The sequence below is a fragment of the Zonotrichia leucophrys genome, chromosome 11, assembly GCF_028769735.1.
Source record: "Zonotrichia leucophrys gambelii isolate GWCS_2022_RI chromosome 11, RI_Zleu_2.0, whole genome shotgun sequence".
Classification (NCBI taxonomy): domain Eukaryota; kingdom Metazoa; phylum Chordata; class Aves; order Passeriformes; family Passerellidae; genus Zonotrichia; species Zonotrichia leucophrys.
This window is the reverse complement of record NC_088181.1, coordinates 17839556-17852924: the sequence shown is the minus strand read 5'-3', so window position 1 is coordinate 17852924 and position 13369 is coordinate 17839556. Positions and strand designations below refer to the sequence as shown.

The 13369-nt window shown below is 48.4% G+C and overlaps 1 protein-coding gene across 3 annotated transcripts in view; it reads left to right on the top strand.

The window, feature by feature from the left end:
• Positions 1 to 13369, top strand: part of WTIP (WT1 interacting protein) — an 86072-nt gene that overhangs the window by 55443 nt on the left and 17260 nt on the right. For all 3 annotated transcript variants that reach the window (XM_064723260.1, XM_064723261.1, XM_064723262.1), the window contains one exon: positions 4561 to 4628. In XM_064723260.1, the coding sequence (XP_064579330.1) occupies positions 4561 to 4628 (68 nt within the window). The remainder of the gene's footprint in view (positions 1 to 4560; positions 4629 to 13369) is intronic.

The following is a 13369-nucleotide window of genomic DNA, read 5'->3' as shown; positions in this document are numbered from 1 at the left end:
GCTGGCCAAAGGAACATCAGGGGGGTTTAGCTTGGAATTCCTGCTGCATTGACAGGAACAGATTACACAGAACAGGCTGGTGCTGTGCCCTAAGTTCTCCAGGACCTTGAGAGGTGAAGCCCCCTTGTCCAGCAGAGCTCAGGGCAGGCATCCCAACATCCCAGTGTCCCAACATTCCAACATCCCAACGTCCCAATGTCCCAACATCCCAATGTCTCAACATTCCAATGTTCCAGCATCCCAACCTCTGACATTCCAAACCTCCCAACATCCCAACGTCTCAACATCCCAACCTCCCAACATCCCAACATCCCAACATCCCAACGTCCCAATGTCCCAACATCCCAATGTCTCAGCATTCCAACCTCTCACATTCCAACCTCCTAACATCCCAACGGCCCAATGTCTCAACCTCCCAACATCCCAACCTCCCAACATTCCAACATCCCAACATCCCGATGTCCCAACATCCCAACGTCTCAACATCCCAACCTCCCAACATCCCAACGTCCCAATGTCCCAACATCCCAACCTCTCAACATTCCAACATCCCAACGTCCCAATGTCCCAACATCCCAACCTCCCAACATCCCAGCATCCCAACGTCCCAATGTCCAACATCCCAATGTCTCAACATTCCAATGTTCCAACATCCCAACCTCTGACATTCCAAACCTCCCAACATCCCAACAGCCCAATGTCTCAACCTCCCAACATCCCAACGTCCCCACATCCCAACATTCCAATATCCCAATTCCCAATATCCCAGACATCCCAACCTCTCACATTCCAACTCCCCCAACATCCCAACGGCCCAATGTCTCAACTCCCAACTCCCAACCTCCCAACCTCCCACACTCCCAACATCTCAACATCCCAACTCCCAAACATCCCAACATCCCCACATTCCAACATTCCAATAATCCCAACATTCCCAACCTCCCAACATCCCAACGGCCAATGTCTCAACCTCCAACATCCCAACATCCCAACATCCCCACATCCCAACATTCCAATATCCAATATCCCGACATCCCAACCTCTCACATTCCAACCTCCAACATCCCAACGGCCAATGTCTCAACCTCCCAACATCCCAACCTCCCAACCTCCAGCATCCAACATCTCAACATCCCAACCTCCAAACATCCCAACATCCCCACATCCCAACATTCCAATATCCCAACATCCCAACTCCCAACATCCCAACATCTCAACATCCCAACCTCCCAACATCCCAACGTCCCCACATCCCAACATTCCAATATCCCAACATCCCAATATCTCAACATGCCAACCTCCAAACATCCCAACATTCCAACATCCCAACCTCTCAACATTCCAACATCACAAGCTCCCAACATCCCAACCTCCCAACATTAAGGGGTGGCACCCACCCTGCTGCCCTGGGGCTGGGGGCACTATCCCTGCCTCTCCTGGGGATTCCTGTCTCCCTGGCTGCAGTTTGCTCATGATGCCCAGGCACTCTGAGGGTGGTGTCTGACCATGTTCAGTGCTGTCATTCAGTCAACCCTTCTGGAGGACAGGGGAATTTACACTTTTGTCTTTATTTCTGAAGTGCAGAATGTAGGAGCCAATATAGGCATCCATGGTTGTTTGAGTGATAACTTGCTGTTTCTTGTTTATGTGATAATTATTGTACAGTCCCTGAATTTAATTCTTGTAAGGTAAAAGGCCTGTCAATCTTATTAATCATTGCTGGTAATAGTCATTATCATGTGAGCCAGCTGCTTGCCTGCTTTATGAGTTTAGGCAAGTTAGTTCCCTAATAGGTGTCTTGTTGTTTTTCAGCTGAAAAAGGGGGGAAATGGTATTTTCCCTCAGTTTTGAAAGGTTTTGCTGGGAGTGGAGAGGGGGCAGGTGCTGGGCAGGGATCCCAGCAGTGCAGGGCTGATGGGGACACTCACAGTGGGGCCAGGCACAGGGCAGGTGACACCTGATGTGTCTGAGACCCTCCAGAGCACTGGCTTTGCCTTCTTGGCTTGGATCAGAGCCTTCCCACTCCATCCCAGTCCAGGGAAGCGCTGACCCTACTGGTCCATGCTGTGCCAAGGAAAGGACAGGAGCAGAATTTGTGCCATTTCCCAGCCTCAGCACTGGCAGGCTGGGCTGCAGAGTGGGATGTTGGGGTCCTCCTGCCCCTTCTGCAGAGCTCAGGAGATGCTGGTGCCCCCTGCACTGGCACCTTGCTCTCCTGCAGAGATCCTCCAGCAGCAGTGCTGGGATTTGTCCCAGATCAGCCCTGCAGCTTTCTCAGCATGGTGTGTGTGTGTGTGCTGGGGTCAGGGCAGTGCTCCTTCCCCTGCAGCAAACACCCAGCTCCAGGTGAGCATGGGGGAAAAGCTGCTCCAGCCCATCCAAAGCATCCTCTTCTGGGTGGACACTTCATCTCCACCAGCTAAAGACAAGTTGTATGGAAGCCTGGATCTGACAGACACAACAAGTCCTTTACAAAGCCATTCTGGCCTCTTTCCCTTTTTCCTTTCATTCCATGTACTTTACCTTTCCCTAGAGAGGTTTAAAACCAGCTTTGACAAGCAGGAGGGAAGAGCTAGATGTGGTTGCTCCTGCATCAGTTGAGAGAGGCCCAAGGTCCCCTGACTGCTGTCCCAGCCCTGTGCCTTGCTCAGGCATGGCCCAGTTTTACCTCAGGTTCTCAGAGGGGATGAGCACATTGCCCACATCACCAGGGTCCTGCTCCCCACCAGAGCCACCAGGCAGCTGGAAAGACAAACAAGAGCAGACTCCACCTAGCAGCAGTATGGAGACAGCGGCCCGTGAGATCCAGAGCCCAAGAATGTGCACACAAAAGAAGCATTTCCCTCAGCCACGACAGTGAAACCACCAGACAGCCACATGCAGCATGTGATTTCCCAAAAGCACCAGCCCAGATCCCAGCTCCTTTGTGCCACACACTGTTTCCCAGGATCGCATCACAGTGGCAACATGTAAAAGCCTCTTCCAAACACTGAAAATTCATCATATTTTCCTCAACGTTGTTTATGGAAACCGTGGGGAGCACTCCTGCCCCTGTGAGCTGGCTCAGCGCGCTGGCCCTGAGTGTCAGACCCTCCAGGAGATGGGTGGTGTTCAAATCCTCCAGGAGATGGAGATGGGTGGCGTTCAAACCCTCCATGGAGATGGTGGTGTTCAAACCCTCCAGGACACGGTGGTGTTCAAACCCTCCAGGGAGATGGTGGTGTTCAAACCCTCCAGAAGATGGAGATTGGTGGTGCTCAAACCCTCCAAGAGATGGGTGGTGCTCAAACCCTCCAGGACATGGTGGTGCTCAAACCCTCCAGGAGATGGAGATTGGTGGTGCTCAAACCCTCCAAGAGATGGGTGGTGCTCAAACCCTCCATGGAGATGGGTGGTGCTCAAACCCTCCAGGACATGGTGGTATTCAAACCCTCCAGACACAGTGGTGTTCAAACCCTCCAGGAGATGGAGATGGGTGGTGCTCAAACTCTCCATTGAGATGGGTGCTGCTCAAACCCTCCAGGAGATGGGTGGTCTTCCTGAGGAGCTGCAGGACACATCCAGGCTCATTCCATGGAGAGAAGCCCTGGCAGTGACCTGGATCAAGAATTCCTCTTGCCCTCAGCCCTGCCCAGTGTGGCTGCTGGCACAGCTGCTGTCCCTGGGGCTGCCAGGGCTGCTCAGAGCTCCCACAGCCCAGCCAGGAGCTTTGGCTCCTGGCACCCTGGAGAGTGGGAATGAGGTGAGCTGGGATGAGTGTGCCTTCCCTTCTCTGGTTTTACAGTGATGGAGCAGCACTGCTTTCAACAGAGCAGCTCTGACCTGCTGAATCTACAAACTGATTGTGCTTGGTGGTTCTTGAATTGAATTCTTGAATTTCTGCTTTGAATCCTTTCTGTTGGGACTCTGGAGTCTGCTGTGCATTTCTTCACTGTAAAGGGAGCCACCAGTTAATGACTATCACAGGCTTTGAGTTCCACATAGGCTAATGAAATGGCAAATGTCAAAATATGAATAAAAATTCTATTGTTTTCTGTGTGATTTTACTGCCCTTCCCTCAATCATGTGTGCCTTGTGCTGCTTTAGTGTTGCAGACACCTGCTGTGGCGTTGATTATTGATATTTTTGAGGGTGGCAGGAACACCCATATGCAGAATCCTTTATTTAGTCCTTTGGAGATAAACATTGCTGCTGTGGATTGCAGTGGATGTGAGCCTGCTGGGATTTTACCTGCCAAGAAAATTGTCTCAATTTGCAGAGAGATAAAAATCAAGCCTGGATTGCAAGGTTTTCAGGGATTGTTATCAGCTGGGTTCCATAACCTGCACTCCAAGGTAACATTTAGTGGGTACCTAAGGCAAGGTTTGGTACCTGATTTGGTCAGGCCAGATAGAGCCAAGGGCCTGACCCTCAGCCCTGGCTCTGCATGGGCCCTCCAGGGAAGAGAGGGGCAGGAGCAGACCCCACAGACAGGGACAGGGGCTGTGCTTTTCACTTTGCACCCTGAACACCTGGGTTTGGGATAAAAACCAAAATTCTGATGGTCCTGTGCTTTAACAGGGAGAAGACTACGAGGAAAAGCATTCTACAATGTCAATGGCAAGGTGTACTGTGAAGAAGACTTCCTAGTAAGTAAGATTTCAGGCATTTTTTCTTATTCTTTCTAAAGCAAATTGTTCTTTTATGTTTGCTTTGAGAGACAGGTGATGATGTGGGGCCTCCTGGCAGTGGTGGAATGGGGAAGCATCTGCCACTGCCTCCTTGGTTTGAGGTGGTGGCTGTAAAACCAAGAACAGAACTGTCCATCAGAAAGTGCAAATTGTGAGGATAAACGCTCTCTCCCTGCTCACAGAGCTTCTGTAAATGCTTTACTTTAATAGACACTCAGGCAGGAAAGGGAAAATGAAGCCTGTTGCTGAGCTGTGTTGTTCCAAAAATAAAATATTCATGCAATTAAGGGTGAGAATTGTGCAGCGCACCACAAATGATTTGAGAAGTGCAGAGCATTTAGAATTAAGATGAAGAGGATGGCATGGCTGGGAATTGCAATTAGAGAGCAATGATATGTTTTAGCTTAGAAGAAGATGAATTGGACAATCAGTATGTTGAATTTATGCCACCTTATTTATTGAAATGCCATTAATTTGGAAGCTTGGATCTTCCAGAACAACTTTCCATTTCTAATGAATATATAATCATGCTGTTTGCAAAGGAATTATTCAAAGTATATCCCACAACAAAATTGTTACAGGCAGTTCAAAGTGCACAAATGCATTTCTCATCAATGCAATGTATAAAAATCATGGAAATTCCTAAAATATAAATTATATTTGCTTTCATGTGTTACACCTTTACTGTGAGCTGGAACCTGTTGGAAAAGAAATTTTTCTGTTGTGCAAAAAATAAGTATCTTGTTATAATTGAAACTTGTTTTGCTTGCATTCTGGAGAGGAAATTCTTTTTTCTTCCTTGCTTTTTTCAGCTCTTTCTTTACTGTGTTTCTGCAGAAGCACAGGGAGGGGGAGAGGAGATGGAGTGTGAGAGGGAGGGGCTCAAACCTTTGAGATTTTTCATTTGAACTGTGTTGGAATGTACTTTCCCCATGATCAAAACCTTTCATCCAGACTTAATGACATGATTGTTGTTATTAGCTTGTAATTTCAGCCTAAACACAAGAATTTGAAATCTAAAAATCTTAATCTTTTGGAGAACATTCAGTTTTCATGGGGTGGGGGGAAACTCTTTAGTTCAGGCATGTTCTGTAGTGGGTTTCTGAAGGAAGATATTTGCAGAGATTTTCCCAGGAAAACTGAGATTAAAAACCTGTTGGGACACTGAAGACATAAAAGCCCAGGTGTGTTTTAGCAGATCCCAGTAGCAGAGGGATGGGGGAGAAGCAGATGAAGGGACACTGTGTAAGTCAGCAAAGAAATCAAATTCTGATGTGATCCCTGCTTGTGGTAATCCTGCTGCTGCTCAGGAAGTAGCTGCATCTTCTCTCAGCTCCCCTGAGCAAATGTCATTGCAAGAATCCCAGGAATTGTGTGGTATCACTAATGAAATCAAACAACCTTGCCTGTTTTAGAGTTCTGTGAACAGGGAAAGCACAAAGCATTCTCAAAATTGAAAGGAAACAGGCTGCAAAATAGCCATTAAAGAGGAAATTATTTTAACTACTTCATCTTCCCAGGTCTTCCTCTTGAACACTGGGAAACCCAGTCCTGGCTAAGAAGAGGTATTTTCAGTCCAAAGCAGAAAATGAAATGCTTTTTCTGTATAAGTGAGAATTTCAGTCTCCAGCATGACTCAGTTCTTTAGCACAGCTCCCTTTGGTGCAGCAGGATTCCCTGCCACCCCCATGGTAGTGGAATGTTAAAGAAGTTAGGGCAGGGGGATAAGAAAATGATTATTCCAGTTTGGGAATGTAAGCAGATCCAGTCTAACTGCATTAGAATTGTATTGCTGCTAAGAAAATGCTGCCTGCCATGGTGTCCTGCCTCTTTCTTGGCTTTTGTTTGTCTGGGCATTGATCAGGAGAGTCAGAGGCTGCTGTGGGCCTGGGAGTGGGGTCACAGCTCTGTCACCTGCAGCCCCACAGCTTGGGACAGCTTATTTCAAACATGGCCAGGGCTGGAGAGCAGAGCAGCCTCAGCAGCCGTGGGCAGGAGGGGCAGTGCTGTCCTTTAGGACACTGTGACAGCCAGGGGAGCACAGGGGGTGCAGTGCTGTCCCTGAGGGCACTGTGACAGCCAGGGGAGCACAGGAGGGGCAGTGCTGTCCCTGAGGGCACTGTGACAGCCAGGGGAGCACAGGAGGGGCAGTGCTGTCCCTGAGGGCACTGTGACAGCCAGGGGAGCACAGGGGGTGCAGTGCTGTCCCTGAGGGCACTGTGACAGCCAGGGGAGCACAGGAGGGGCAGTGCTGTCCTTTGGGGCACTGTGACAGCCAGGGGAGCACAGGGGGTGCAGTGCTGTCCCTGAGGGCACTGTGACAGCCAGGGGAGCACAGGAAGGGCAGTGCTGTCCTTTAGGGCACTGTGACAGCCAGCTCAGAGCTGGTGGCACCTGGAGCCTCCCTGGTGCCTGGAGCAGAGGCTGTCCCCTTGCCAGGGAGGGCTGTCACTCCTGCACAGCTCTGTCACCACTGCTGATCCCATTCATGGGCTGCAGCTGCTTCTTCCCTGTCACCCCTGCAGCCACACTGGGAGTGTCCACAGTGATTTTGGGGCTGCATGTCAGCAGCACCTGCACAGTGATGGGCAGAAAAGCTGAAATGGCTCTTGAAGGGAACAAATGCAGAAAATTTTAATGAAGGATGGATATTATTTATGGGTTTCTTCCTATTGCAGCTGCTAAAAATATTGAACATCCTATAGATGTCAGTATTTTATTTCTCCTGCAGTACCACATTGCTGTGCCAGACCAGCTCCATCTGGAGCAGCCTCCAGAGCTGCAGTCAGGGGCTCAGATGGGATACCTGGTTCTCTACCTCTCACTGCTCACAAATCAGCTCTCCCACTCAGTCAGAGGTGGCATGTGGAATTCACTGCAGTGTCACCTGTGGTCCCTGAAGCCAAGACCTTGAAAAAACCCATTCTCTGATCCTTTCAGATGTTTGGCTCTTGGAAGAGCCCTCCTTGGCTGAAGTGTCCCCCTCGAGGTCCAGCCAGTGCTGGGTCCAGCTGCTCCTGGGGTCTCCTCTCTTCTCCCTTCTCCCTTCTCCCTTCTCCCTTCCCTCTCCTCTCCTCCAAGGCCCTGTGCAGGTGGCATTTGAGCAGAGCACATTTGCACATTTGTCACCTGAAGCACAGTGAGCCCCTGAGAGCTTTGGCTGCCGAGCGCTTCCAAACCATCAGTGAGGAGCTGCTGGCATCAGCCTTTCCAAATGTGCCCCTCTCTTGGAGAAGGGCTTTTGGTTTGTGGGCACAGCCAGGGGTGAGCTGGTGCTGGTGTTACAGATGGATAATGAGCTGATTGGCTCTGGCAATTAAGGGATAACTATTGTGTGAATATTAAGAGAAGTTTTAGTGATGTACAGTTATGTTATTGTAGTTTAGATGTCCTCTGCTCTCCCCATGGTTCCCTTTCCCCCTGTATTGTTGCCATCACACACTGGGCTGTCCAGCACAGGTACAAAGAAGCTGCACAGGTGTCCCTTGCATGGGGCAGGTGGGAATGGAAAAGCTTGGGGGTGCTCAGGGGGCGAGGCATGGCAACATCTGACCCCCAATCCAGTTACAAAACAGTTTCCACTGATAAATGGCACAGAAGAACTGTCTGACAGACTTTGGGAGGGGCCAGGGTTGGCTGGTGCAACCCCAGGGGTATAAAACACTGAGCATCCATCTTGAAGATGAACCTGCCACGTGGTATCCATGAGGGCAGTTCCCAGTGCTGCAGCTTTTTCCTTGTGTACTCCTTTGTTGTATTTTTGTCAAGGTTTAATGAACCTTTTCAAATTTTCAAAGTGAATAGTTGTCTCACACTGGTGCTCCTGGGGAGGCTGCCCCAGCACAGCCCACACTGCCCCTGCCAGGGCCACCAGGCACATCCTCCTGGCAGAGTTTTCCCATGTTTGCTCTCACTGAGGGCACACTCTCCACACCAGCTGGTTTATTTTGCTCTGTCCTTGCAGGGAAGAAGTGTCAGAAGTTTCTTCCCCACTTGTGCAGTTGTAAGTGGGCAGGGGATGCCATGGTGGGGCTGGGAATGGATGGATGGGAATGGATGGATGGGAATGGATGGATGGGAATGGAGGACTGGGAATGGATGGATGGGAATGGATGGATGGGAATGGAGGACTGGGAATGGATGGATGGATGGATGGATGGATGGATGGATGGATGGATGGATGGATGGATGGATGGATGGATGGATGGATGGATGGGAATGGATGGATGGGAATGGATGGATGGATGGATGATGGATGGATGGATGGATGGATGGATGGGAATGGATGGATGGGAATGGATGGATGGATGGATGATGGATGGATGGATGGATGGATGGATGGATGGATGGATGGATGGATGGATGGATGGATGGGAATGGATGGGAATGGATGGATGGGAATGGATGGAAGGGATGGATGGATGGATGGGAATGGATGGATGGGAATGGATGGATGGGAATGGATGGGAATGGATGGGAATGGATGGTTGGGAATGGATGGATGTGAATGGATGGATTGGAATGGACGGGAATGGAGGGATGGGAATGGATGGGAGTGGATGGTTGGGAGTGGATAGATGGGAATGGATGATTGGGAGTGGATGGATGGATGGATGGATGGATGGATGGATGGATGGATGGATGGATGGATGGGAATCCCCTGCACCTGGAGGACCTGGGATACCTCTGCCCCCCAGGGTCATTTTTGTCAGCCTCCTGCTGCCAGCCCTGATTAGCTGCACATTCTGTCAGTGCTTAAAGCCTTATTGGCTAATTGAATGAGGTGAATTAATCAGATTTAAAAAAATAAATACACGGATGCCATTTCCAGGAGGACACTGCATGTGTGAGGAGCAAAAAGAGCAAAAACAACCCACACACTTCACATTGCTTTGCTTTAGCCCTAAGGAAGGTCCAGTTACTCCTTTAAATGCCCCCTTAAAGTAACAAGTCCAGCAAGACCCAAGTGTTGCCCCAGCCCTGTTAGGAGCTGTTATTTCATGAAAGGAAATAAAACAAATGACAGTTTAATCCTTTCCTGAAAGCTCTTTGGACACAGATGGCTAACTAGCCATAACAGAGACACTGTTCCTGGTGAAGTGAACAAAATATAAATGCCTTACTGTATAATAAATAATCCCAGTCAGATGTTCATGTTTCATTCTGTTGATAAATTGCTGCATAATCAGGGGTGAAGGAAAAATAATTTTAATTTGTCTTTCCTTTTCTATGCTTAAATATCACGTAAAGATTTTTTTTTTTTTAAATACTGTTTTGCTTGGCAAAAAACACTTTAAAAATGTCACCAAAGCAGCCTGAATCTTAGATCTACTATCTATCTCTTTGCTTTTTTTCCTCTTTTTGATAGGCTTTCCCTTCTTCTCTTGAGGTAATGAACATTACTGAGTGGGGGTCCAGTAGAGGTTAAGAAATGAGAGAATTTCCCTCGAGGGAGGAGATGAGAGGGAAAATGAACCTCGTGACAGATGTTAGTTACATTGCTTAATGCACTACTGGAAGAGGCTCAGATGCTCTGGAAATAACCTATTACAGACACCACAGGCTGCAGTGCTCTGCTCTAAGGTCATCCCAAACTTCCCCTTGTAAGATTTTCTCTTTCACTGTCTTAAAACTTTGCCAAATTTAATCATTTAGGCTGAACTTCTTCATGCTAGGTTTTTGCCTCTGGCTGCCTTTGCTGTCATTAGTTGTTGAAAGTTTCATCTAGAGTTGTTCATCCATTTCAGTGAGCAAGACTGGAGGAGCTCTGCCCATAAATCCTCACAGAGAAAGGCTGTAAAAGCTTCATTTTGCACATGGCAGCCATAAAGAGACTCAGTGCACTGCAGACCTGCAGGAGCCTTTGGGTGTGCTCTCCCTGCCCTCCCCAGGAGGGCAAGCATTCCGGAGCCCCTGGCAGCCCTGCAGGCTCTCTCCAGCCTTCCTTCTCCTCTCCATCCACTCTGGTGGGGCTCTGGATCCCTTTCTCCCCTACCCAGGCCTGGTCCCCAGCCAGGACACTTCTCTTTGTGGTCTCTGCAGTGCAGGAGTTGGCTACAGAGGGCACAGAGGGCCTGGTCTGACATCCACAACTGTAAATGTCACAGTGAGATCAGAAATGCAGAGGTTGTCAGGGTGTGCAGGAGCAGGAGGCAGCTGGAAAATGGAAATAAATGCTCAGCCTTTTCTGGGAAGGGACAGGATCTCAGGAGGCAGCTGGGAAATGGAAATGCTCAGCCTTTCATGGGGAAGGGACACAGGAGCCAGGTGGGAAATGGAAATGCTCAGCCTTTCCTGGGGAAGGGACAGGATCTCACTCACGAGAACTGGGAAATGGAAATGCTCAGCCTTTCCTGGGAAGGGACAGGATCTCATTGAGGAGCATTTGGGAAATGGAACTGCTCAGCCTTTCCTGAAGAAGGGACAGGATCTCACTGAGGGATGGGAGCTCATCAGAGCAGGGTTTGCACCTTCATCTCCTGAAGCACCAAACACAGCAAGCCCCTTACCCCAGCCAGGGCCCCTGGGCATGGCTGCAATGGAAATATTAATACTAATGAGGCTTTTCTTCTCAGTTTGTGCACATGCTGTTTTCCAGGGCTGGCAGTGTGGGAAATGGCCTGTCCCACTTGCTGGGGCTCTCAGAAGATAGTTTTTATTTAGTGTAATGGAAGCTGGTGTCAGCTGGAGTCAGAGGTTTGATTTTCCATCTCAGTGGCTATAAATGTTTGGAAGTCCCCCTTGGGAGGGAGCCCTGGGACTGGTGCATTAGTCAGAAAGCCCATTTCTGCTAAGTGAGACTCTTGGAAAAAAACTGACTCAGTTGAAAAGGTGAATGATTGAAGCTGCAGCTTGTGTCCATTTCCTATCTGATGGGAATCACAGAGACCATGGAGCTGTAGATAACTGAGAGGATGTTGTATTGATGACAGACAGACAGAGAACAGATAGGGGAGTTTACTGATATGTTTAAAGAATGATGGAATCAAAGCTTAGAAAGGGATTTGCTGCAATATTCCTGAGGTACAGAAGCATAAGGAAGTGTGTGAGTGGCTTCAAGGTGCTGGTTGCTCTAGGCTGGGACAGAAGGTTCCAGAGTCAGGTTGGTGTCACTGAAAGCAAAGGCAGACATTTATAGCCTGTTCCTGATGGGGGCATGAGGGAGTGCAGTCCTGTTGCTGCCTGTGTGTGTCTTGCTCCAGCCCTTCCCTACCAAAAACATTTTAATAATTTTCTCCCTTCATTTTCCCTAAGTTTGTAATATGCCAGTGGTTCTGGATGTATTTTATAAACGAGTTTGACAGTAATGATGATTAATTAGGGTATTCTGAATTGAAGCATTGGGTCAAACCTACAGATGGGCTTAAAATTCAAGTTTCATAGTGTAGGCATATCGGTCAAATATTGATCTGCCTCTGCACTGTGGACTTGGATGTGAATCAGCATGAAGAGTGTGTAGAGCTGACAGTTTGGGTTTGCCTCTTATTGCAACACAACTCCAGAGTGCTGTATCCTGGATCAAGAAGTTTCAAGTCCATTGAAGCTGGTGGCAGAAGTCCCATTGTCTGCAGGGGACACCTGGGTTTTCTCCTGGGGATTCTCCCCAAAGTTTCAAATCTGGAGCCCATAAACAAAGAGGGAAGCTGAGGGTGCAGCCTGAGAGCATCACATGCAAGATTCACCACAGGGCCCACTGGGCAGCCCTGGGGCCACAGGAGGAACCAGCTGGAGTCCTGAGACATCTCACGTTTATTAAAGAGCAATTCCCAGGTGGTACCCAGGCCCAGGTGATAACACAGAGAAACATAATGCAGTGAAAGTTCAGAGTGGGAGTAAGGTCTGTGCTCAGCCTTTACTGAATGGGCTGCAGGCTGTTAAAGGAGTTGGAGGAATCACTCTCTGGGCCGTGGCACAGGAGACAAGGACAGGCAGACAGGCTTTTTTCTGAGATGTGTCACTACTCACTACCTTTTGTAACTCTCCCATTAGTGTTCCATTTGCTGGTGGAATGTTGGAGGAGCTGTTACCAACTCCAGCTGGTTTCATGCCAGACAATCACTCCACTATTTCCCCTTGAGATGGTGATCCAAATAGTCAGACTATCCATTTTTCTTAATATTCCATTGAAAAGTAAATTACAATAACTGAAGCACACTTAAAAGAACTAGAACACCCTTTCTAATGATGTCTTAACTCCTGCCAAACACTTGTAAGCAGACAGCATTAATTTTTTTCTATGGGAGGGTTAGAAAAAGACCCATGTGAAAAAGTGACATGTTTCCAGTTTGGTAATAAACGTTGCTATTAGCTGCTGTTTTGTTCTGAATTGAGATCTCTCAACAACTGTTTTGAATAAAATGCAGATAATTTTTGTTCCAGGAAGGTAGGTTCTTGTGTAAACAGTTTTTTCAGTGTATGCAGTAGATGGTAGCGGGGACAGTAAACAACCTGCAGCAGAGTTACAGCCCTGTGCAATGTGAAGTGCTTTACAGTGTGAATCAGGTCAGTAAATGTTGGGCTCTGTAATATGATCAGAGTTAAAGCTGTTGATTCAGCCTTTTTTCTTGATCATTATCACTGTGGTGCTCCCACAGGAGTTTATTTAAGGAAGATCTAGGTAAGAAAATCATTAGTGGCTCCTAATCAATCACACAGCAAGAAGCCTTGGTGAGTGCTCAGCCAGGGTCTCTGTAGGATGT